The 26,197-nt window shown below is 49.8% G+C and overlaps 1 protein-coding gene across 4 annotated transcripts in view; it reads right to left on the reverse strand.

Annotated features, from left to right (window-relative positions):
* The window catches only part of RYR1 (ryanodine receptor 1), a 112,452-nt gene that overhangs the window by 20,518 nt on the left and 65,737 nt on the right, over positions 1-26,197 (reverse strand). Inside the window, exons 68-89 of one of the 4 annotated variants that reach the window (XM_081274772.1) lie at positions 24,716-24,803; positions 24,519-24,611; positions 24,050-24,064; positions 22,683-22,853; positions 21,164-21,223; positions 20,774-20,911; positions 20,284-20,396; positions 20,015-20,111; positions 19,683-19,786; positions 18,434-18,485; positions 18,243-18,311; positions 17,305-17,404; positions 16,907-16,986; positions 16,738-16,814; positions 15,587-15,660; positions 14,965-14,982; positions 13,816-13,896; positions 9,578-9,666; positions 9,356-9,484; positions 9,168-9,272; positions 6,961-7,042; positions 5,567-5,754 (exon numbers count right to left, since the gene is read on the reverse strand). In XM_081274772.1, coding sequence (XP_081130898.1) covers positions 5,567-5,754; positions 6,961-7,042; positions 9,168-9,272; positions 9,356-9,484; positions 9,578-9,666; positions 13,816-13,896; positions 14,965-14,982; positions 15,587-15,660; positions 16,738-16,814; positions 16,907-16,986; positions 17,305-17,404; positions 18,243-18,311; positions 18,434-18,485; positions 19,683-19,786; positions 20,015-20,111; positions 20,284-20,396; positions 20,774-20,911; positions 21,164-21,223; positions 22,683-22,853; positions 24,050-24,064; positions 24,519-24,611; positions 24,716-24,803 — 2,023 coding nt within the window. The remainder of the gene's footprint in view (positions 1-5,566; positions 5,755-6,960; positions 7,043-9,167; positions 9,273-9,355; positions 9,485-9,577; positions 9,667-13,815; positions 13,897-14,964; positions 14,983-15,586; positions 15,661-16,737; positions 16,815-16,906; positions 16,987-17,304; positions 17,405-18,242; positions 18,312-18,433; positions 18,486-19,682; positions 19,787-20,014; positions 20,112-20,283; positions 20,397-20,773; positions 20,912-21,163; positions 21,224-22,682; positions 22,854-24,049; positions 24,065-24,518; positions 24,612-24,715; positions 24,804-26,197) is intronic. The other 3 variants (XM_081274773.1, XM_081274774.1, XM_081274775.1) reach the window with 3 other exon arrangements.

Consider the following 26,197-nt stretch of genomic DNA (forward strand, 5'->3'; position numbering starts at 1 on the left):
TTTTGAAATGATGCTTTGGAAATACTAAGTTACACATAATTCTTCTTACTCTAAAAAGTGTGGCTACTAAAAAATTTTACATTATACATGTTGCTCCTAATCTGTTTGTTGGGCAATGCTGCCCTATAGGACCAAGCACCTGGGTGTTCAGCAGATAAAAGGGAAGGACAGAGAAAAAGGGACCAAGGGGAAGCAATAGATTAAAGGAAATTGAAGGAAACATCAACCAATCACAATGGGTAGATGGTGTTTGGATTCTAAGAAACTGAAAAACAGTAGATAAAATAGCTGAAAACTTAAACACTGACTAGATATTTGATGATTTAAAGAATTATGAGCTGGCGCGGTGGTACACACCTGTAATCCCAGCACTCGGGAGGCTGAGGCAGGAGGATCCCGATCCAAAGCCAGCCTCAGCCATTTTAGCAAGGCTCTAGCAACTCGGCGAGACCCTGTCTCAAAATAAAAAAATCAAAAGGGCTGGGGATGTGGCTCAGGGGTTAAGCACCTCTGAGTTCAATCCCTGGTATTAAAAAAAAAAATTACAGATACTTTTTGTTTCATTTTTATCATTTTGCCTTTGGTTAGCAGTGCTAATGCCATTGTGGTTTGTCAAATTAAAAAAAAAAATCTTGTTAAGATGACACACTGTAGGACACCATTGATACAAAGTGTCCAGAACAGGCAAATGTACAGAGAGACAAAGCCCAAGAATGGATCCTCGGGGGTTGGGGGAGGGGTAACAGGAAGTGATGGCTAAAGGCCCTGCTAAGTAAAGCAACTGCTGCTAAAAGTGTAATCACAACCACTGCAAATAAATAAATAAAATAAAGGGCATGGGGTTCCCTTTTTTGGGTGCTTAAAAATGTTCTGAAATTAGATTGTAGTGGTGATGGCACGATTCTGTAAATACACTAAAAGCCACAGAACGGCACATTTGAAATGGGTGGGTTTGCTGGCATGTGAATTATATCTCAATGAAGATACTTTTACTTAAAATGAAGTATTTTTTTCCTTTAAAAATTTTTCTTTTATTTTTTAGTTGTAGATGAACACAATACCTTTATTTTATTTCTTTTTATGTGGTGCCAGGGATCGAACTCAGTACCTCATGCAAGCTAGGCAAGCGCTCTACCACTGAGCCATGACCCCAGGCCCCCCCTCAAAGGCTTTTTAACCAAAGAAGATGTTTTGGAATCTGCAAAGCCCTTCATCAGTGGAGACATGTTTTGTAAACTGTCAAGAACTAAATCAACCAGGAAGAACTTGTGAATTATAAAGCATTGCCATATTTTGATGCAAATTTGCATATGAATGAAATGCAGAAAAAAATATCTAGGGAGATATTCACCCCTGTGTAACAATGGCAGCCTTTGGAGATGTGGCATGACAGCAGGACTGGAGATGAGGACCAAAGGTGACAGTAACCCTGACTATAAATTCTTAACTTTTAAAAGAAGAATGTATTCCTGTTTGGCTAATATTACCTATTTAGTTAAAAATTAATAAAAAAATATTTAAAATATAAGCCAGGTGCAGTGGTACACGCCTGTAATCTCAGCAACTTGGGAGGCTGAAGCAAGAGGACTGATTTGCAAGTTCGAGGCCAGCCTCAGAAACTTAGCAAAGTCTTAAGTAACTTAGTGAGACCCTGTCTCAAAATAAAATATAAATAAAAAGGACTAGGAATGTGGCTTAGGAGTAAAGTGTTTCTGGGTTCAATCTCTAGTATCAAAAAATAAAAAATAAAAAAATAAAAAGTAAAATAAAATATTTTCCATATAAAAACCAAGTATTTTGCATCACCAAGATAACACCAGAAAGTAAGTCAAAAGACAAATGATGAATAAAGAAAAATAGACACAACTCCTACCGCTAATAAAGTCTTAACCAATCCAGTATATAAAGAGCCCCTGGAAAAAAATACCAATGTTTCAATAGAAATGAGTCAAGATAGGGTCGATTCACAGAAACAATTAAGATAAAAGAAATAGCACGCAAAGAGCCTCAGCCTCCTCATGGGAGGGAGACATGCAAGTTAAAATTGCACTGTGACCCTATTTTTTACCTATCAGATTGGCAAAAATCCAAGATTTGAGAATGCGATCTGGTGGCAAGGCCATGGGGAAACAGGCACTCTCAATGTCACTAATAGGAGGGGAACATGAATGGCAAGATCTCAGATGACAAGTCCATTTATTTTACCGTTGAGCCCAGCAGTCCTCTTGGAAATCTATCCTCTGATATAAACTACTCATGTACAGAGTGTGTGTTCATGACAGCCGGCACTGCTAGTGGCTCATAGAGCCTTTCTTAGCATGCTCACTTCCACCTGCTGGAGTTTGGCAGTAATACACCGACAAATGTACACTGTGCTGTAAACTGCACCCTTGTGCAGTGCACAACTTGCAAAACCATCCGTGGCAGCCCTGACTGCCGCATGGGTTGTATTAGTGAACGCTAGGAACAAAACAAGTGTCCCTTGACAGGGAACGGGCAAATAAACCATAATATACACACAAAGTAGAAAACTGAGCACCTATAAAAAAAGAATGAGGAAGCTCTTCAATCTCCAGAATATTTTGTTAAGTAATACAGACTGGCAAATAGTACCCTATTATGAAAGGAAGGAGGAAAATAAGAGTATTTGTATTTTTGTGGAAAAAATGATGTAGGATACAAAACTAATAGAAGGGGAAGGGGAGAAAGGGTACATTGAAAAAAAAATCAGGTGAACAAATCATGTATTCAAAAACGATGACACAAGTACAACTTCCCAAGTTCTAGATTGGAACTCTGTGAATGCTGAGCTGTCAAACGACATCAAACCTTGGATCTGGGAGCCCCACACGTTGGAGGGATCCTTAGCCATTTAAAATGAATGATGTGACTCAGGCGTGGTGGCACACGCCTGTCATCCCAGTGGCTCAGGAGGCTGAGGCAGGAGGATCTTGAGCTCAAAGCCAGCCTCAGCAACTTAGCGAGGCCCTAAGCAACCCAGGGAGACCCTGTCTCTAAGTTAAATACAAAAAAGGCTGGGGATGTGGCTCAGTGGTTAAACCCCTGGGTTCAATCCCTGGTACCAAAACCAAAAAAACGAATGAATAAATAAAATGAATGACACGCACTTTACCTCCCTCATAGTGCTTTTTGGTTCTCTTTTTCTCTTTCTAGATTTTTTTTCTTTTTGGTTCTCTTGCGGCCTCCTTCTCCCAGAACCTCCTGCCAGTCTCTTGAACCACATCCCCAGCCCTTTTTATTTATTTTTTAATTGTGAGAGTGGGTCTTGCTAAGTTGCTGAAGCTGGCCTCTAACTTGTGACCAGCCAGCCTCCGCCTCCTGAGTCCATGGGACCAAATCCTAGGTGTACTCTGCATCTGGCTGCCTGCTATTTATGTATTTATTTATTTTTGTGGTGCTGGGGATTGAACCCAGGGCCTTGTGCATGTGATATACCAACTGAGCTATACCCCCAGCCCCTTGGACTGTTTGTTAGACTAGATTAGAAGATGGAACTGGGCCAGTGTACTCTAGTATGGGGCTACCTAAGTTCTAATCTCAGATTTGTCACCTAGCTGGGTGACCTGGGCATGACACATCACTTCCCCAAACCTCAGTTTCCACATCTGTAAAATGGGAAGACAAAGCGGCCCTGCCCACCAGGGACTGGGATAAGGATGAAATGAGCTGATTCATTTCCACATGGGACCTGGCATGGAATGAAAATACCCTAGATATCAGCTCTTTTCATGACAGTGAAGTGTTCGGGTCCGTGATGTTCTCTTTCCTTTCTGCAGTGCTGGGGATGGGGCCCGCGGTATCTTGCATGCTAGGCAAGTGCTCCACCACTGAACCACAGTGACATTTACGAGGCCAGAGAGATGGGCTGGGAAGGCGGGGTTCCCGGAGTGCGGGGAGAGGCTAGGGAAGCAGGCATTGCCCTGGGGAGCAGGGGAGGCTCCTGGGCTGGATCTTGACAAAGACAAAAAATCTCTTCACCATGAGAGAACTGAATGCCATCTGAGGGTTAGATAGCGACAGGTATCACTGTGAGTTGCCTGATTTGCATAATTGTTCTGTGGTTATGTAAGAGAATGAACTTGAGCTCAGGAAATACACACTGCAGTATCTAGAGGTAAAGGGAAATCGTGATGGAGCAAATTTGGTAAAAATCTAACATTCAGGCAGCCTGGGGGAGGGTATGCAGAAATGATATGTTTATGCAACTCATCTATAAACCTGAAGTTATTTCCAAATGCACAATTAAGATGGGGATGGGAGAGATCTGGGGGCCTGGGGTCCAGCTCAGTGGCAGAACTATGCTCAGCATGCACAAGGCCCTGGTTCATCCTCAGCAACCCCCGCCACAAATTCAGGCAGTAAGCATAGCAGCCGCTGTCTCTAGGGTGTGCACCGTATGCCAGGGGCTGCTACCTCCACTGTAGTTTCTGTGATCAACTGACTCCCCATTTTACAGAGCAGAAACCTAAGGCTCACTGAAGACAGTGACTTGCCCGGGGTGCATTGGGACAGATGGCAGAGAAGCCAGGCATAGTGGTGCACGCCTGTAATCCCGGCAACATGGGAGGCTGAGGCAGGAGGATCGCAAGTTCAAAGCCAGCCTCAGCAATTTAGTGAGGCCCTAAGCAACTCAGTGAGACCCTGTCTCTAAATAAAATATAAAAAGGACCAGGGATGTGGCTCAGGTGTCAAGCACCCCAGGTTCAATCTCTGGTACCAAAAAAAAAAAAAAGGTCAGATGGCGTAGCTGGCCCGGGAGAGGCAGACAGAGAAGGATCCAGCTCCCGATGAAGCTGGTTCCATTCCACCCCTCCCAACAACTTCATTCTTCAGACCCGTAGTGGCCTAGTTAGTGATGGCTTAACAGGGCAGAGACGAGACCCCTAAATGCAACTCCAGGTTCTGGGTTGGATCCTTGACAAAGTAAAAAGTTTCTTCAGGATGTGAAAATTGAAAGAAGGCCTACTCAGTTAGACTCTAAGTCCCATGGAGGCAGGGGCTGTGTCTGTCTTGGTTGTTGCTGGGTCCACAGGACAGGGCTGGGCTCAGAAAAGAAACCCAGTAAATGTCTGTTTTTTTTTTTGTTTGTTTGTTTGTTTTTAAGAGAGAGTGAGAGAGGAGAGAGAGTGAGAGAGAGAGAATTTTTTTTAATATTTATTTTTTAGTTCTCGGCGGACACAACATCTTTGTTGGTATGTGGTGCTGAGGATCGAACCCGGGCTGCACGCATGCCAGGCGAGCGCGCTACCGCTTGAGCCACATCCCCAGCCCAGTAAATGTCTGTTGATTGAATAACAGATCCCTGTTCCTAATTATGATAATGTTAAAACTATTAAGAAAGATAACAGTAACAATGATTCTCATTTATGTTACTGTTAATGCATTTCATCCTCAAAACAACCCAAGTCCTATTCTATCCCATTTTTCAGGTGAGGAAACAGAGGCTTCCAGAGAGGTCTCCTGCTCAAGGCAGGGAGCCAGGAAGCCCCAGCTGGCAGCTGGCAACCCCCCTGGACCCAGGGCCCCCCAGCTACCCGGCACCCACCTTCTGGAAGTCCTTCTTGGAGATGAGACCGCGAGGATCGGTAACGTAGTCCTGGAAGGCCTCAGAGCCCACGATGTCCTTGAGCTTCAGGAACATGTCAAAGAACTTGAGGATCATCTCCACGTTGGACGAGGACTCCACCAGCATGTCCACCATCTGCCGGGCAATCATGCCGTTCACCACGTTCCCTGTGGGCAGCCCCAGTTAGTGCAGCTCAGCGGAGCCCCTTTCCGAATTCCCTGGGCTTGTCCCTCTCCACTCAGAAGCCATCCGAGGCTCCCGAGGTCCCCGCCTCTGTGCAGGTGGAAGCTTGCCCCCCAACTCCCAAACCTCCCCTCTGAGGGTCACCTCCTGATCTCCATAAGCACCCCTGGCCAACCCGGCTGATCTCACCTTCGCCTAGCTCCCCCGCTAGCTGGAGACATCACCAATAAAAAGAGAGGGACACAGGCTGGCAGCGGGAGCCAGAGGCTGCTCAGGTGATGTCCTAGCACTACACCGTCTCATGACAGCCTTGTAAGGGAAGTGGGTGTTCCTCTCTGGTTTTACAGATGAGAGAACTGAGGCTCAAGAGAAAATCACCCACTCAGGCCACACAGCCAGTAAGCGGGTGGGGAAAGATTTGAACCTAGAGCTAATGACTCACAGCCCAGACAACTAAAGGCTTCACTGGTCCACAGAGGTCAGCCCGGTCCATGGATGAGGAAGGTGGCCCAGGGAATACAGCAGGGAGAGGTGGAGACTACGGCAAACTGGGACCCCACACTTCCTCTACAGGCAGTGGCTGGGGTGTGCCTCCTGTTCCTTTTCTCATAGCTTTTCATTATAACATAATCTAAATTTACGTAAAAGTTGCAAGAATGGTAAGTACAAGGGACCTTCATATATTCCAGATTCATCGATTGTTTACATTTTGCCACATTTGATTTAAAATTCTCTAGGAATGTATGTTTGTGTGTTTCTTAAACTGTTTTATTAATTAGTAAAAATATATGGTTTCAAGTTGTTGCATTTGGGGGATATTTGTTACACAGCAAAAGCAAACTGATGTTAATATATAAATATGAATACATTATACAATATGTTGTTACACTTGACAAATAAATATTAAATATATAAATACAGTATCCACTTTTATAATAGGCCACACACTGTTTAAGATTTTTCTGGGGACTCAATAAATTAGTATAATACACTCAGGGCCCCCCTATAGTACAAGCTCAGTAAGTGTTTGCTGGGCTTGCTATTGCAAACTCTTCAACAGCTTACTGACCCTGACACTAATGTCATCATGTCAGCTAGGGCTGAGAGCTGGAGTCTCCCGGTCTCAGAGGGTCATGTTCAGTCTTGTCTGAACCTTTGTACTGTCCCCATACCCACCCTCTGGTATTTACCTTCCAACAGTGACAGCAACATCACCACCATGTCCTTCTGTAGGTCCAGCAGCTCCTTCAGCAGCTCGATCTGGCTGGAGTCCTAGAGATCCCATGTCCCAGGCAGGTGAGAGGGGGCCTCTGCAGAGACACTTCCCCCACCGCCAGCTGCTTCTGCCCCCCTCACTTACCCATCGGGCCTAAGACCCCCTTTTTTCTCCCTTCTTACCTCCGAGGGGACCCGAGTCCAGACATGTTCCTCGGAAGCAGGGGAGGGGGCAGAGAGACAAGATTGTGGGGGTGGGACTGGCACTTGGGGAAGGGAGCAGGCCCAGCAGGTGATGTGACAGGTGTGGGGCTGGCAGACAAGGAGGTCTAAATGCCTCAGGAGCGGACATTCTGGACAGAAGCAGATGGACAAAGGGAGACAGAGGCCCAGATCTGGAAAGGGGTGCCTGGTTGTGGAGGGTGCTGACATGCGTATTGAAATATAACGTGTGAGGGGAAAGGTGGGACTCGGAGTTCAGGAGGAAGGCTGGGGAGGTAGCCCCGTGCTTCCTGGTAAGCTCTCTGAGGGGAAGTTGGTAGTGCCCTGTGTTCCCTGCCACAGAGCCTGGCGTAGGGCCAACAGAGTCAAATTTCCACCTTCTGGCATTTGCATTAGATTGAGTCACATGAAATTGCCAATATGTGACCATGTGGACACACAGAATGGTAATGTCACATGGTTCCACCTAACAGAATGGACAGGACTGGGAGGAGCTCCTTCGTCCTCCACACTATTCTAGAAGGTGCTGATTCTGATCCTAACATATTTCCATAGTTCCAAACCTCTGCATTCAGATTCTAAGGTTCCGACACTCCAGGACTTCAGAATCCTAAAATGAATGGGCCTCTGCAGTTTGGGTCTGACCATGATCCAGTCCCTCTCTTCTTTTAATTCCTCAACTGGGTGGGGCTCCAGATTCTACTCTCACGGTGCATCCTGGGTTCTAGGGGTGGGTATAAGACTAGGTCTCACCAATCACCACTTTCTTCCCTTTGATTCAGGGAAGGGTCATATGACTCAATGTCCAATCAGATGGAATCTCAGGTCTTTTTCTGGTGCTTTGAGCAAAGAGATGCTCTTTCCCACTGGACATGTTAGGGGAAGGGAAGCCTGAGGCGCCATTTTTCCTTCCAGTGCAGAGAGCCTGACTGAGAATGAAGCCAAAGAGGAGACAGACTTTCCTGCTGACCCCAGCCTAAGCCCAGATCTGTGATGCAAACTTCTAAATTCATTTTCCCGCCTTAAGCCCCCACTTGGCATTGGATTTCTATACCTTCCAACCTAGACCTAGACCTAGACCTTGGCCAATAAACTAACGCTGCAGGATTTAGAGGTGGACTTCCTCCAGCATTTTAAGATGACACCAACGACCTGACACTGAGGAACTGCGCTCCTAGTTGACCTCCTTCCCCAAAGTCAGAGGACAGCGGAAAGGGTTGCTGCCAGCCCCTGTGGCACCTTTGGGTAAATTAGAAAAAGTTTCCCGTCAAGACATTTCCTGCTGGGAAACTGCAATATACAGGATGCTTCACTGCCACCTGCTGGGAACTACTGCAACGCAGACACCGCTATGTGGATGATGTCTAGGTCAGGACAGTGCCCGTCCTGACGTCAGGCGTCCTGATTCTGCCCTACTCTCTATGGCAGCCTCGAATATGCTTATCAAACGGAAGCAGCGCAAAGGACGAAGCGTTGGCGCGGCACTAGCGAGGCTGCGAGGCACAAGGGGGTGGGGAAGACGGGGACGCGAGGGTTCTGGAGTTGGGAGCTTACTTCACCGAGGCCTGGCACAGGCGTCATCTGCCGCAGGCAGGACAAAGGGAGCAACGCTCTTCACCCGCTCTGCCCTAGCGGCCGGCCCCGGCCCACCCCAGGGCTCTCCGCAGAGAGAAAAGAACGTCAGCCAATCATAGAGGAGCTGCGACCAGAAGGGGTGGAGCCCAGCACGTTCAACCAATAGAAGTGCGGGTGGGAAACTGGCGGATTGGTGGGCGCAGGGAGGAGGCGGGCTCATGCGGGAGGCAATCTGGGAGGAAGGTGGATCGGGCCAGGGGGCGGAAACCAGTCTGGAACTTGCCGGGAGCGTTGGAAAGAGAAATTGACCAAGGGGGCAGGTCTTGGAAAGGGACCAGTCGGGGATGCCCGGATGCAGGCCGAGGAAGATCAGAGGGGCTCGAACCTGAGCGAGCTTCATCATCATGTGGGCGAACACGTGCAGGAATCCCACCACTGCGTCCCAGAGGCGGCTGTGCGCCAGGCTCTGCTGGTTCCCGGTGCAGGGGCCCTGGGGCAGGGGGCTGCGTGAGCCCAGGCAGGGCACTAGATGCAGGGCTGCCCCCTCCACCCATCCCAGCGTGCTGGCCCTACCTGTATGTACTCAGTGAGGCTGTTGAACACCTGTTTTGCCACCGACATGGCCTTGGAGAAGTTCCTCTTGCCCTGCTCCTCAATGACATCCTTGCCCGAGTAGTACCAGTAGAAGTCACTGATGGACTCCTGTGGGGTGGGCAGGGTGTGAGAGGTGTTGGGGTCAATCATGGTCCCACAGCGACCCTGCAGCAGGTCCCACCTGGGAGGTCTCATCCTCACCTGCAGCCGCAGGAGGTAGTCCACTGTGCAGATGATGATGTTAATAGTGTTCGTGTTCCCTGTCTGTGTCCTTAGGTAGTTTTGGAAATCTAAGGAGGTGAAAAGGCATTCATTCATTGAGCACCTAATGTGTTAGGGGAGGTGGACAGGGAATCATTTGTTCATTGTGCAATAAATATTTGAGTGCCTATGGTATGCCAGGAGGTATATATTAGTTAATTTTTAACTTTTGTAGTGGGGATTGAACACAGGGGCACTTCACCACTGAGCTACATCTCTTGCCTTTTTAAATTTTTCAGGACAGGGTTTCACAAAGTTGCTTTGGGCCTCGATAAATTGCTGAAGCTAGTAATCCCTTTGCCTCAGCCTCCCAAATTGCTGGGTTTACAGGTGTGGCTTGTGCCTGGAAAGTCATGAATTGTTTTGAGGCACAGCAGAGATTTTTTTTAGAAAAGCAAGAATTATGCACTAGAAGAGAAAGAAAGTGTGGGTTAACTCAAGAGTGAGAAACCTCATTAATTTATTTAATAGCTATATATCAAGTACCTACTATGTGTCAGAGGAAGATGGAGGATTATTTATCTAAAATTACTACTGAGGGCCTACTATGTACCAGATATTGTGGGGGATCAATCATTTATTCATTTTTTTTCCTAACAAATTTTTTATTGAGCACCTAGTATGTGTAGTGAAAATAAAGATTAGGTCCTCCTTTTGTTTCTTAAATTTTTTTGAGTGCTTACTATCTGTGGGGAAGATGCAAAAGTGGTCATTCATTTATTTATTCAGCAAATATTTATTGAGTGTCTCCTTTTAAAGGCCAGGGGAGATATGGATTGGCATCAAGGAGATGAGGATCACATATACATGTGTGGGGGGGGGGCTACTGGAGATCAAACCCAGGAACTCACACACGCTGGGCAAGCCCTCTACCACTGAGCTACCTCCCAGTGCTATTCAATATATTCTATTTGCTAACAGGAAGTGAAGAGTGTCACTTATTCTTTGACACAATAAATTTCTTGAGTGGTCACCATATGCCAGGCACTGTTCCAGACTCTGGATATAGAACCGATGAGAAAACAGTCTCAGCCCTTGTAAAGTTTATATTCTTATGCAGTAATTTCTCGGTGTTTCCTAACTGCAAACTACAGCAGGAAAGCCACTTTACATTGAGACCCAGTACCCCTATTTAATCTGAAATTATATTTACGTATACTTGAAACAAAGTTTTATATATCCTTTCTGTATGCCAATCCTCTGGCATTTTTTCTCTTCTGTACTGTTCGAATGAACTACAAAAGAATTCCGACCACAGCCCACTAATCTGTAGTTCCCAACCTCTCAACTGGCTTTCAGTGTCTTAAAGCTGCCCAGGAATGCCAATGGGCTACCAGGAGGGGACACTTCTGCATTAAACTGATTCAGAATTTCAAGTGAGCTGATGCCACTATTTGAAAAACACTGTTCTATTGCATAAAGTTGCTATTTTTTTTTGTACCGTGAATGACTAAATCCAGGGGTGCTTAACCACAGAGCCACACCCCAACCCCTTCTTTGGGTTGAGTACCAGGTATTGAACTCAGGGTTACTCAGCCTCTGAGCCACATCCCCAGCCCTATTTTTTTTTTTTTAATTTAGAAGCAGAGTCTCAGTGAGTTGCTTAGTGTCTTGCTTTTTGCTGAGGCTGCCTTAGCCTCCTGAACTGCTAGGATTACAGGTGTGCATCAGGGCACACAGCCAGAAGTCTGTATTTTCACAAAGACTCTAGGTTAGTATGAAAACCACCTCTGTGGACCCATTTGCCAAATGACCAATTCATTGAATTGTCCAGGCAACAAAAGTGGGCTTCAGTTGAGTCCTTTCGATGTCTGTAGCAATGTCACCTTGCAAGGACGGCTTTCACAGCCCTTGAGAGTCCCCTCCCCCACTAAGTTGTTCTTTCCACCTGACCTCCTTGGGGACGATTCTTAATCCCTCCATCAGGCTGGCTCACCAAAATGCCCACTTTGTCTGGCTTCATGTTATAGAGGAAAAGCATACTCAAATATTCAAGATTTTTTTAAATAAAAAAACTCAAATGCACAGCCTTCCCCATCAACTCTGTTTTCTAAGTCCTTTGTGTTATTTTAAATGGCTGTATGGATTCGTGCTCATTTGAATTGAACTATATGCCTAAATTGTTAGATCTATGCTGCTCTAAAGAATTCATCCAACGGAGAACACTGTCATAGAAAAGGTATAAAAAAAGAAGGGACATAGTGAATACTCAAGATATGCAAGGTGTCTGAGAATTGGAAGATATTTCAAATATGTATTTGATCGAGCTGGTTAGTAAATTTATGAATTTAGGCAGAAGACTGGATTGCAAATTTATTGGGAGATAGAAATCCCACCTGTAAGAACATTCTCACTTTCAAATAGTCACAGACACAGGGAATAAAATTCATTTTACACTCAAAGGCTGATTCCACTTTCATTAAAAATTAAAGAATGAGCCGGTACAGTGGCATATGGCTGTAATCCCAGGGGCCTGAGAGGCTGAGGCAGGAGGATTTCGAATTCAAAGCCAGCCTCAGCAAAAAGGGAGGCGCTAAGCAACTCAGTGAGACCCTGTCTTTAACTAAAATACAAAATAGGGCTGGAGATGTGGTTTAGTGGGCGAGTGCCCTTGAGTTCAATCCCTGGTACTAAAAATTAATTAATTAATTAAAATAAAAATTAAAAAATGAGCCAGGCACCGTGGTACACGCCTGTAATCCCAGCAGTTTGGGAGGCTGAGGCAGGAGGATTGCTAGTTCAAAGCCAGCCTCAGCAACTTAGTGGGGCCCTAAGTGGGGCCTAAACAACTCAGCAAGACCCTGTCTCCATGGGCTGGGGATGTGGCTCAAGCGGTAGCGCGCTCGCCTGGCATGCGTGCGGCCCGGGTTCGATCCTCAGCACCACATACCAACAAAGATGATGTGTCCGCCGACAACTAAAAAATAAATATTAAAAATTCTCTCTTTCTCTCTCTCTCTCTCTCTCTTAAAAAAAAATTTAAAAAAAAAGACCCTGTCTCCAAATAAAATATAAAAAATATAAAAAAGGGTTGGGGATGTGGCTCTGTGGTTAAGGGCCCCTGGGTTCAATCCCTGGAACCAAAAATAAATAAATACTTAAAATTAAAGAATGAAAATCTTAGTCGCATGGGGCACAAAGATTTTTTTTTAAAACCTTGAAAAATTTGGATCCATGAGCTTTTGAGAATGTGGAACAATGGATTGTGTCTTATCCTTTATTGAAAAGGATAAAGGAAATATCTTGGGACTCTAGGGCACTCTGTCACTGAGCTACAGATGCAGCCCTTTTTATTTTGAGACAGGGTCTTATTAAATTGTCCTGGCTGATCTTGAATGGGATCCTCTTGCTTCAGCCTCCTGAGTCACTGAGATTATAAGCGGGCACCACTGCACCCAGCTGGAAGTTAGACTTCTAATCACTCCAATTTTTGTCATGAAAGTTAATTTCCGGGTAGTCTGTGGTTTCATAAGCACCTGCTAAGCATTGTAACCACAATCTTGAGATTGCACATGTTTGTTATAGGAAATGGCCTTGGGTAGAATGTCTGTTGTACAGAATTTTGACTGTTCCTTTAATGCTGCGAACTTTGTGTGCCATATGGGGTTACATGTTCCCATTAGCAGTGTGTTTAATTAACTCACTGTGGCATCCTTGATCTTGTTAAATTGACTGAACCAGAACAAAACTCGTGGAAACCCTTGCTTATGTTAGGAAAGGATCTGCAGACCTTCTTCCTGGCAGTGCATTTTAGATGCAAAATAAATGAATCAATCTGATCAGTTCATTTGAAAATACCAGGCAACTTTTTTTCTCCTACAGACCCAAAGTATGGAAATCCGCCCCAGACTGAACCTTCCAGGCACTGCCAAATGCCTGTGGGAAAACGAGTGTGACTAACTGCCCATTTGGGCAAATTGATTTGGGGCCAAATTGGATTTTGGCAGATTACATTTGGGGACTCAGAGTGATGGGGGGGAAATGAAAATGAAGTCAAGCGGCTGAATTTCAGGACTTCCAGGGGAATTTTGGAAGGTAGGCAGACTGAGATTAGATGAGGTCTGAATGGCTGGTGAGGCCATCATTGAGAAGGGTTAAGGGGAGCTGGAAATTAACTCAGGCAACCATTCCAGATGACCCCCAAACGCAGCTTCCTCCGCCCCCCCCCATGTCCTCACCATTGTTGTGTCCCTCGCAAAGCAGCTGCAGGAACCGGAACAGGTCTTGTGTGAATTCATCATCAGCCATGACCTTCTCTCCTGAGTGGAAGGGACAGGGCAGGACCCAAAAGGGGTCAGGTGAAGCCAGCACACAGCACATCCATGCACACGACCCACACACACTGCACACACATGCGCAAAGCACGGGGGTGCTGGGAGGAGCGGCCACTACTTCAAAGACACTATAAGGGTTATAGGCATCCATGACACCAAGGGTTTTGACCTCGAGTCCGCGACATCCGCAAATGGAGACTGGAGGGACCCTGGGTCATGAAGCTGGGGTCTCAAGTGTCTTTCTATAGCATCAGGATCCCTCTGATGTCACTACTTGAGTGACACCTGGGAGTGTCTGCTGACTCCATAGACATTCAAGCAACAGGTATTACCCTCTGACCCCTTCCAGATTGCTGGGGTTAATGGATTATGGGGGTTGGGGTCACTTTCCCACAAAAGCTCTAAGCAGGGGAGGACTGGGCTGGGATAAGAGATAGGGATTGAAAGCCAGCTGATTGGCCCAGATGCCTCAAAAGTACCAATCCAGGGTGGGTGTGTAAACATGGGCCAGTCGGAATGGGCATCTGAGAGAAGCCAATCCTGGTGGGCTGCAAGGGAGGAGCTGGACCGTGAATGGGTCAACCGGCGCAGGCGCGGGGGAGGCAGGCGCAAACCAATCAGAGTGGATGCTGGGGGCAGCCGGTGTGGTTGGTGGATGGGAGATCTGCTGACCCACCAAGCTGGGGTCGGGGCGCAGAGAGCAGAGAAGGTGGGAGTGGGGGTCACCCCACCCCGGGACTGCGAATCTGGGTCTGGAAGTCCGACAATGTCCAGCTAGAAAAAGACCTTTGCTGTCTTTTCTGGCTTCTACTTTACATATGGAGAAACAGGCTTAGGGAAGATAAAGAGGTACGTCCCCGTGCCAAGTTTCGTTGGGGACTCATCGGGGCCCTGAATCTTGGTCTCCGAGCTCCTTATCTCAAGACTTTCCTGGGCCATGGCACCCCCACCTCCCCCTATGCCCCAGATCCTCAGTCCCCAGGTGGGGGGGGCAGGTGGGGTTAGAAGGGAAGGGCAGCTGCACAGCAAGGCGCGGGCGGGCGGGGGAATTACCGTTCTGGCGATTGATGACTGGGGCAGCCAACAGGATGGGAGGAGGAAGCAGGAGAAAAGAGGGAAAAAAGAAAGACGGAGACGGACAGCAAAACAGGGACACAGTCAAGGACAAGGACAGGGACACACAGAAAAACAGTCCGCAGAGAGAAGGAGCCAGAAGACAGAAGGAAGCAGATTAGCAAAAACAAGAGTAGGAAAGGAGGGTAAAAGCCAAGGGAGGGGAGGGGGGAGGACAGGTGGAGATGGAGAGGCAGGAGGCGAGGTCAGGGAGAAGGTTAGACACGTCAAAACACAGCAAAGAGGAGACTCCATTAACCCGGATTAGGGACATTAATGAGAGAACAGCAACCAGGGCATGAGACTGGGGCACGAAGAGGGCGGGGCCGTGTGTGATGGGTGAGAGAACACAGGACAGAATGACACCCAGGGGTGGGGACCACGGGGGACAACCCTGGAGGAACGGGAAGCCAAGATGGGGCCCCAGCAGGGAGGAACCCAAGGGAGCTCTCCGGAAGGGGGTGTCTTAGGGGCAGGGAACTCTGGGCGGTGGCCGCGGAGGGGCAGGGGCTTCCTGAGGGAGGACTTCCCAGGGAGAGGGCAGCCCGAGAGAGGGTCTCACCAGTTCCGTCCTCGTTCACCATGCCCAGCCCTTCCGCCTTGTTCTGTCTCTCAAAGGCATTGAGATCCAGGACACTGAGGAAAGAAAGGACGGCGGCAAGAATGTGATGACACTGAGTCCCTTTGGACCCTCCACAACCTTCGGTCCACTGCCCAGAATCTATAACACAACTCATTCCTGGTTTTGTTGTTGTTTGGTCGGTGGGTTTTGGAACCAGGGATGGAGGTCAGGGTTGCTCTCCCGCTGAGCTACAGTCTCAGCTTTTTTTTTTTTTTTTTTTTTTTTTTTTTTAAATTCTGGGACAGGGTCCCCTCAAGTTGCCCAGGCTATCCTTGAACTTGTGATCCTCCTGCTCCAGCCTCCTGAGAAGCACATCTGGGATTACAGACGTGCGTCAGCGCCCCCTGCAGTTCAACTCACTCTTTTATATTTTCATGAGTTCATTATAGATATCCGTGACCTTGGGATTCATTCTGACACAATTACACAGGCATGGAATATAACCCGCTCCAGTTCAGTGCCCACTCCTTCACCCTTCCCTCCACTGTTCCCTTCCCTCTATTTCACTGATCTTTCTTCTGTTTGTTTGTAGTTTTTAAAATCAGTGCCTTATGGACATACATAAAGTAGAGGTCACTGCCACATTCACACAGGCACATGGGAAAGTTTCTGCCACTCTTCCCCTCTCCCATCTCCCCCCTCAACTCCACTGACCTCTTCTGTTTTCCTGGGATTCCTTCCCCCTTTTATCTCTCTCCTTTTCCCCCTTATTTTGGTCTAGTTTTTGCCCATGAGAGAAAACATTCGATCCTTGACTTGGGGTCTGGTTTATTTCACTCAGCATCATGTTCTCCAGTTCCATCCATTTACTAGCAAATGCCATAATTTCATTTTTCTTTACGGCTAAGTAAACTCCATTGTGTGTGTGTGTGTGTGTGTGTGTGACATTTTCTTTATCCATTTGTTGACAGGCACGGAGGCTGGTTCCTCGGCTTGGCTACTGTGAATTGCGCAGCTATCCACGTTGAGTGACTACGTCCCTCTAGTATTCATTCTCATTCCCTCTCTCTCTCTCTCTCTCTCTGGTGGGGGCGGAGCTGGGTACTGGGGATTTTACCCAGGGACACTTAACCACTGAGCCGCATCCCTACCTGCATGTTTGCATCAGCGCCTGGATACTCTGGAAGAAGCCAACGTCCTTCTTGTCCTTCAGATAATCCAGCATTTTCTGCAGAGGGAGCAGCATGGGAGGGGGCCTGAGGGTCACATGGGACACTCCCACCTCTTAGCCCTCCTCCCAAGTTCCTGCACCTTGGTTACCTGCTGCACGTCAGCATTGCCTCCGTTGAGGATGGAGATGCCCAGCTTCAGGGTGGAGGACACCATGGCCCCTGTCTCTCCTGGAGGGAGTGGAGGAGAGGCAAAAGATGGTCCACCCCGCTTGGGGGCACCACCCACCAGAAGGCAGCGTCACAGGGATGGGAGAGCAGCCGGTGGAGCTGTGTGCCAAGCAAGGTAGGGGCCGTGGCGACTGAAGGATAGGCGGGAAATCACAAGGCAAGTGTGCAAGGGGAACTTGGAAGGCCTGGGTGTGAGTGCAAATCCTAGGCGCGCCATGATGGCCAAGTGTATGTGCTGGGTCCACAGGGAACAGGGCGCTGGAGAGAGCGGGACAGGTGGGTGTGCGCAGACTCCCTGCGCTTGCTGCAGGTGCGCACCTTTGCAGGCGCTGATCATCTGGAGCACCATCTCTGCGGCCCCACGGTTGTGCAGGCGCGACTGCTGGTACAGCAGCCTCTGCTTTTCCATCTCCTTCTCCTACGTGGACAGCAGACAGTGGGTCACTGAGCCCGAGCTCCCGGCCTAGCCCTTCCCTCTCAGCCTCAGCCTCACCCTGCTCTCCCTGCTCCAGCCCCGCCCACCCTAGCACAGGGCTGGGCCTAGGGCAAGGTCTACAGGCATCAGGGCTGGATATGGAGCAGCCTTAGCCTGGGCCCAGGGACCGCCAGAGAGTCATTAGATAGAGTCCAGGGCATCTGTGGACTTGGGTGATGACAAGAGTCCCGCGTTCATGTTCACCACCCTCTAAGGGAAACTCAGCATCTCTTTCCATTACAGATGACGCCGCTAATCATAGCAGTGTTTGCAGAACCTGTGGTTTTGTCACCAAGAAGACTCATGTTTCTGCGTCACATTCTTGTTGCTACAGACATCTTGAAATGTCACTTACATTCATCAGTACTTCGCAAGAACAGTAGGTACCGGACCCACTGCTAGATCTTGTCATTGGACGGATGAATAAAGAAGTGCATGTATTATGAAATCACCCCTCCGCGGCACATTCCCTTTGTCCTTCTGCTTGGACCCCTCCTCCTCTGAGAAGCCCTCCCTGATGCCCTCTTGTAGGCTGGGCCGAGCACTCGCCTGGGCTGCTGTACACCTTTGAGCCGCCCCCTGGACCCCTCCACTGCCCCCACACCTCTGTCCCATGGGAAATACCCTGCGCTGTTACTCTTGGTTGATGTGTCTGTCTCCCCAGTGGGTTGGCTTGGTCACCACCATGTCCCTAAGAACATGGTCACATGCTGAATGAATGGGAGACGACTATAGCCAGGGTCCCCCAACCCTCCCTCTAGGACCTCCTGGTCCCACCTACCTCAAAGGAAACCTCAGCCTCCTCTTGCTCAGCCTCACCGCTCTCCCCTCCCTCCTCCAGGTGGCAGCTCTGGGAAGGGGACATCAGTGAAGGGGTGGTGAGAGGAGAACCCCATCCACTCCCCATTGTGAGTGAACAGGTACTGTAGCTGGGGAGCAGGGCACCTGCCCTGGCTGGTGAGAGGGTCTCACCTTTGCCATGATATCTGCATACGCCATGTACAGGTAATCCTCGTCCAGTTTGCTGAGGAGGTGAGCAAGGAGACAGTCAGGGCCAGTGGAGGGGACTCCTATTCTTTTTTTTTCCCCTCTCTTTTTTGGTCCTGGGGATTGAACTCCGGAGCACTTAACCACTGAGCCAATCCCCAGCCCTTTTTAATATTTTATTTAGAGACAGGGCCTCGCTGTTGCTGAGGCTGGCTTTGAACTTGCGATCCTCTGCCTCAGCCTCCTTGACTTTCCAGTGGCCCTTTCAACTAGCAGTGGCCTGAGGTCAGAATGCTGGCCAATGAGATACATGGAGAAGTCAGAGAGAGCTTCCGTTGCTGGATAAAAAGACCTGAAGTCTTGCTTAAAGGAAAAAAGCCTTTCCCTTTCTTTCTGCCTGGCATGTGGTTGGGATGCATGGAGCTGGAGCATCTATTTTGTGACCATAAGACACAAGCTAAGAATGGCAGAGCAAGAAGTGAGGAAGAACCTGGGTCCTTGTTAGTGTCACTGTGCCATTTTCCAGCTCCTGACTGTCCTACTGCTTCTGACCTTGTATTGTATGAGAAAAATAAATCCCTGTGCCTCCATTTCCCCATCCACAAAAAGGAGTTAGTATGTCTACCTCAGAGTTTGAAGATTAAGTGAGCGCGCGCGCGCACGGCAAGTGCTTAGCAGGATGCCCGACACATAATAAGCACTTCATAAATGTCGCCTCCAGTTACTGTTATTTTCGTCATTATCAGTAGCAGCCTTGCTACCATTTATTTCTGAGACTCATTAGCTCATATGAATGAAAGCTTCAAGTGAATTAGAAAAAGCCACCACTTCCTGTGGATCCCTGTGAGAATTAATTGTTTAATATAATTGGAAAGTTGTCATTTTTTTTTTCAAAACATCCTGATTTAGTTCAAACACGACATTTTTCTTCTAGGAAAGTCTATTAAACCCACATCGTCTGGGATGTGAACTGTCAGATGAGACAATCTTGGGACGTGTCCAGCTTGCACAGTGGTACAGGGTGGCCCTGCCTAGCAAAGTGACATAAAAGGTCAGACTCCAGGTCTCTTTCATAGGACATGACATGTGGCTATGATTCCTGGAAGTGCAGCAGCCATCTTGTGACCATAGGATGTACGCTTGTGGTCACTCTATTTTGGCAGGCCCCGTGAGAGAGGAGCTCAGGCCACACTCCCAGGTGGAGGCCATTTCTGAAGCTGGGCAGGGTCCCCACCTCTTTTCAGTCAGGGCAGTGCGACTGAAGTGCAGGACAAGCTGGTGCAGGGGATCTGGCTTCTTCTCCTCCACTTCCTCCTCCTCCTCCTCTTGCTCAGCTCTCTGGGGGAGGGAGAGGGCTTAGTCTGGGGTTTGGGGGAGGGGTTTCTGGAGTCCCCTCCAGTCTCCCCCATAGCCCTGCTGCTCTGGAGCTTCCCCCCCCCCCACTTCTCTTCAATCCTACACCCTGTTTCTACCCAAGCCAGGAGCTCCCATTTTTATCCCCCTCAGTGGGGAGGGTTCCCCTGGAGTTATCCAACCCTGCTCCCGCAGCCCCAGGCCGCAGCTCACTGAAAGGTCATCTATCATGCGGTCCTCAAAGCTGTGGTCCTCAGTCAGGATCCAGGCGGCCTTGTAGCTCTCCAGGAACATGTTACATGCCCGGTGCCTGCAAGGCAAACGTCTGCGCTCACCAAGACCTGCCTTCCTCCAGCCTCAGCCCCTGAACGGCCATGCACCTGCCACCCCCACCATGCCCAAGACTCCGCGGGGTTGGCACTCTGCCCGCCATACCCCTCAGCCCCTGTGCTGCCCTGGCGCGTTCCCCGCCCATTCCTTACGTGGGCAGGTTATACAGGGGCGTCATGCGGAAGCAGGCCACGACGGCCCTCCTTCGCTGCTTGGATAACAGCTTGTGCCACACGGCCTTCTTGGACTTGTAGGGGTGCTCAATCTGCGGAGGGGGCCAGTTTGTCATGTCCCTGGACCGAGCCCCTGGCCAGATTCCCTCCCCCAGCCCTAGGTGAAACTGTCCTCGTGCAGGTGGCATGCACCGCTGAGGGACCATCTTGGTTTCACCCGGAGTTAAGGTTCCGGCTCTGCCTCCGGGCCTAAACTTTCATCCTTGGGGTGACGTCTCCTGGAGGCCCTCCGTCTGGCTCCCGGATGCGGGATGCAGCCCCAGCTCCCCCCAGTAGATCCAAGTTTCCATTCTAAGCCCCGCCTCCCACTCCAGGCTCCGGGTCCCCGCCCACAGACTGAAGGCCACCCCTAGGCCCCGCCCACAGACTACCGTCAGCCACTCAGCAGTCGCCCTCGCGCCCCACCCACCTGGTCCAGGTGGTAGAGCACCGCAGACACCTCCTGCACTCTGCGCACGATTTTCTCCGGGTCGTCGGCTTCCTCCTCGCGGCCCGGGAGGCCCCGGTACAGGGCCATCTGCCAGCGCAGAGACGGGGAGCCTTCGACCTGCGGGGAGCAAGGATGTCCGGCGTGAGGGCAGCTCCCATGCCCGCTCACTCCTTGCTCAGCCCAGCTTCTCTGAGGGCGCTCCCCGCAGGGTCAGCCTCCAGGCTGGTCTCCTCTCCAGAAGGCCAACCTTCCATTGGGTGAGAGCCTGTTAAGGTCCTGCGGTGCCTGGTACACAGTAGGCGCTCAAACTTTGGCTGTTATTGCAGTTGTCGTCTGACTGAACCTTTTGGTGGCCGATGAGAGGCTTACCTTTCCCTGAAGGTTGAGGTTGTTTTGCAGGAACTCTCGGACCTCCTCATCTGTGTCTTTCTGGGAAGACAAGGCCCTCTGGGTCACTCGGAGGCCAGCGCTCCTACCCTCCCTCTTCTAGGCCCGCTGCCCCAGGACTGGCGAGAGGTTTGTGTGGGGGGGACCCTGGGAGAAACTGAAAGGACCCCCAGGAGGGCAGTGGACAGTGGTGTGTCCTAGAAGGACAAGGGGGTCATAGGGACACCGTGAAGGGGCAGTCAGGATGAGAGGGTCCTCACGGAAAGTCTGAGAGGAGGGAAAGAGTGACAAGAGAATATCATCAAAGGTCAAATCAGGCCAAAGAGGGGCTGGGGGCCGGAAGAGGAGGGCTGGGGTGGGATGGGCAGTTTTTGAAGATCAGAAAAGGTGAGGAGGGCTTTGAAGGGAATTGGCAAGGTCAGTAGAGGTCATAGGGGATGAAGCAGGTCACTTAAGTCACTGGTTAAACAGGGTCTAAAGGAGGCTTCAGCAGGGTAGGGGTTACTTCTGGTCCCAAGAAGGGAGTCCTGAGGACCAGTGGGAGCCCTAGAGGACTCTGCAGTCCTAGCAGGACTCACTGGGTCCTAGAAGAAGCTCGAAGTCCTGAGGGAAGGGGATTTGGGAGGCCCAGGAAAGAGGTCCTTGTGATACTAGGGGCGAAGTCAGTGGTTCTCAGGCCGCAGAATGGGAGCCAGTAAATTGCCAGGGGCTTAGCGAATTCTGGAGAAGGTAATAGGAATCCTAGGAGGCGTCCTTAGGGTTCCTGAAGCTGAGAAGAACCTGAGGGGGACTGTCCTTGCTGTCCCATACAAGGGGTGAGTGAGGCCTTCCTGGGGTCCTGGAAGGCTTAAGGACCTGGGGGCTGGGTCTCTTGATGCCTAGGAGACTGGAGTCTGCAGAGGTTTGCGGTGGTCCTGGGGAAGAGGAGCTAAGAAGATCACAGGAGTTCACTGGGTCCCTGAGAGTCCTTGGGTGCTCAGTTTGGGTTTCAACAGAGTCTAAGTGGAGGGGTCAGCAGGGGCCTGAAGGCAAGATGAAGTGCGCTGGAGGGCATGGTGGGAACCCACAGGTCCACTCCTGAGAGGTACAGGAGAGGGCAGGGGGCATGAGAAGTTCAATGGGTCCCAAAGCATTGGGGGTGGGTGTCCATGGTAGTCTTGGAGAGGGCTCAGAGTAGTCTCAGAGAGGCTTATGGCGTCTCAGAGGATACCCAGGGTCTCAGCAGACTTGGCAAGGTTCTGGTAGTGTTCTTAAGAGCTCATTAGAGTCCGGAGGGTCTTTAGAGCTTCCTAATTCGGGTCCTTAAGTATGTGGAGCCTTGGCAATATCTCGAGTGGGGTCCTCAGCACCCTGGGGGAGAGCCTGGGGCATCCCAGAGGGCTCAGTGAGTATTCTGCGTCCTGGAGGAGGGCTTAGTGGGGTCCTGAGGGGTTCCATAGGGCCCTGGGAGTTCACTAGGGTCCCCGGGTCCCATGGGTGCTGGGGGCTGCTAGATAAGCACCAGAGCATAGCGGGCTTTGGCTAGCACCATGAGGTCCTGGTCAGTGGGAGCACACATGTTCAGGCCGATGGGCAGCATCTTCTTGAGCGTGGCCACGATCAGCGACGTCTGCACAGAGTACCGGTCCCCCCGGCGCTTCTTCTTGGTGCGTTCCTGATCGGAACCACCCGACTGTGGGGACACAGGGCTCAGTCCCAGCCCAGCTTCTTGCTCCAGCCCCAACTGTATTCAGTGTCCACACTCCAGTCCCCACCCTTGATGCCAGGCGCCCCTCCCCAACTTCAAAGCCCACATCATTTCTACCCCGACCTTGCTGATCTTGCACCTCCGACTTCTAGCCATGAGCACAGACTCTCTCAGACCCAAGCCCCCATTCCATATTCCCAACTTCTAATCCCAGCCCTTCCAGATTGTCCCAGATCCTGGGCTTTCCCCAACTTCTGATGTTCCTCCCCAAGAATCCTCTAAGATGTCCCAGTACAACCCCCTCTCCCAGCCACATGCCCAGCCCCATGCTTCAAATTCCAAGATGGAATTCCTGAGAATGAAATAAAGAAGCAGACCACCCAGAGTCCCAAGAGACGAGAAAAGTTGAAGAAAAAGAGACACAGAGAGACTGGAACAAACAAGGAGATGAGGGACAGAAGGTGCAAGAGAGATCCTGAGGGATCTGGAAGCAGAAACACGGGACACAGAGTCCCACAGCCGTGTTCTGGAGCCTTGGATGCAGACCCTGGCCAGGGCCACTCCCGTCATGCCAGTGAGAAGCTCCGGGGACAAGCTGCGGCCAGAGCCACATCCACGCCGGCTGGCAACACCGAGCATGACCCAAGTGCCAGGCACTGCTGAAGGGCACACATGCATTTCACTGAGGCCTCGCAGAGCCCAGACGCTGGGGGCCACTGGCTGGATGCCACCAGAGGCTTGAGAGATAACACTTGGCCAAAGTCACACAACTAACTACCAACACAGGAGTCTAACCCAAGTCTGTCTGAGTCCAGAGCCCAAGCCTTACACCACCGCACAGAGTGCTGCCTCGCCCACCATGCGCCTCTCCAGCCCCCTTCCCCTTGACCTCAGCCCACGATGCTTTGGGGAAAGCTGAAGTTTGGGGTTTTTGTTTTTGTTTTTGTTTTTTTGGTAATAAAAACAAAAACAACAACAAAAAAAAACTTTTTCCAACAAATTTGCCAAAAGCTGAGGATTGGGAAGGGAATGGGGGGGTTGGGGAGGAGGAAGAGGAGGATGGGGACTGGGGGCTGAGAGGGTAGGAACAGGGGCAGGGGTTCTGGAGAGGTTGGGGTTGGGGTTGGGGGAGGGAGGTCTTAGCCAAGAGCCATGCGGAAGGTTCCAGATGTGGGGCTGACCTGTTCGTCTCCCGCCTGCTTCACCGGGGTGCAGACAGACACAAGAAGGGTTACCCCTGTCCACAGAGGACCCCCAGCCCAACTCCAAAGTGGCAGTCCCCAGCTCCTCTGCCCACCCTGCCACCCACCCCTTAGAGGCATCTCCAGACCCTGGGTGGAGGGGGCTGCTCTTTAATGACCCTGAGGAGAGCATCGTCCTGAGAAGGGTGGTGGGGGAAGAAGGAAGGGGACGGGAAACGGGGAGAGGAGGAGGAGGATGACCAGGAAGGAGAGGGGAGGAGGGAGATGAGGAAGAGGACAGGGAAGAGGGGGAGGGGAGGGGAGATGGGACAAGAGGAGCTGCCCTAAGAACTGCTCTCTGACCAGGACAGGATGGTGAGGAGGGTCAGGCAGGAGCCCTGGGGGCCGCCACCGCCTCCCGCCCCTCCCCCACTCCTCCCCCCACTGGTCCCCGCAGCAGGGCCCTCACCTTGGCCATCTTGCTCTTGTTGTCAGCAGTCAGAAAGGACATGTTGTTGATCTCATTCTGGACCACAAAGTTCTGCTCCTCACGCTTAAAATTCTGGTGGGGGAGGCAATGATGTGGGTCAGAGAGGGTGTGTGTGGGGGGAAGGGCACCTGTGGACAGCAGCTTCTCTGAGGACAGTGGCATGGCTGGGGACTCACGTGGGATTTGGACCAGTAGATGAAGATCTCGCCCACCATCCTGAACAGCTCTTCTGCGTTGGGATTGGGCTCTGTCAGCCAGTGCGCCCTGGGGTCAGGGGAAGCAGCAGGTGAGGTGGGGGTCAGGATCTCCAGGGAAGGGGACCACCTAGAGAGCACTCAGGAGGGCTCAGGGACCAGGGGACATCAATGCCAAGCCAGGAGTTTACCAGGGGAATCTGGCCATTCAGATGGACTTTTCAAATTTTCAGTGACTATTCCTTTTCTAATTCTTTCTCTTTCTCTAACCTCTTCACTGATATACAACACACATGTAAATAAGTATCCACCTGGCCAGCTGTCACAATGGAAAACACCGTCCACCACTTAGACAAAGGATAGGACATTTCTAGTCCCAGAGTATCTTCACACTCCCTCTCTGTCATGTCCCTTTCTTTCTCCTAAAAGGGAGACCTCATCTGCCGTCCAGAACACACATTGTATTTGTCTATTTTTGAACATCATATAAATAGACTATAGACTATAAATAGGCTATATGTTGTTTTTTGATTGTTTGTTTGGTACCAGGGATTGAACTCAGGGGTTCTTAACTGATCCACATCTTCAGTCCTTTTTTTGAATTTATTTAGAGACAGGGTCTCGCTGAGTTGCTTAGTGCTTCGTTAAGTTGCTGAGGCTGGCTTTGAACTTGCGATCCTCCTGCCTCAGCCTGCTGAGCTGCTAGGATTACAGGTGTATGCCTCTGCACCTGGCTATCTTCTCTCTCTCTCTTTTTTCTTTCTGGCTTCTTATACTGGAGCTGGTTTGTGAGACCCATCCACTTCCATTGTCATTGTATGAACCGAACACTGTTCATATCCTTTGAACGTTCACTGCCATTCCTAGCACCCTACCATACAGCAGTGCCCACTCATGAGCACAAAGAGGATGTTAGTAATAGAGAACATGCTAGATTGTGATGCTGTTAGTAACAGAGAAATCAGAAACAATCTAAATCTCCAACCATAGGAGATCAGTTTAAAAAAAATCAAACTATATCTGCAGAGAATGCTACCCAACTCCCAGTGGATGCCTGAAACCATGAATAATAACCCAAACCCTCTTATATACTGTGTTTATTCCATGACTGTCAATCTGATAAGCAAGATGGCTACTGAGTTACTAATGGTGGGTAGCATATACAACATGGATACACTGGACAAAGGAATGATTCATGTCCTGGGCAGGATGGAGTGGGACAGTAGAGATTTCTTCTTACTACTCAGAAGAGTGTGCAATTTAAAATTTAGGAGTTTTTAAAAAATTCTGGAATTTTTCATTTAATATTTTCTGACTGCAAGTAACTAAATGGGGGACTACTAGATATTCTTTTATGATATATTCCTATGTTAAAAAAAAAAAAGCTGAATGCAGTGGGTGGTGCAGGCCTATAATCCCAGCAATTTAGGAGGTGTAGTTGGATCCAAAGCTGGAGGTCAGCCT

This window comes from Spermophilus citellus (assembly GCF_964194105.1).
Source record: "Spermophilus citellus genome assembly, chromosome: 18".
Lineage (NCBI taxonomy): Eukaryota > Metazoa > Chordata > Mammalia > Rodentia > Sciuridae > Spermophilus > Spermophilus citellus.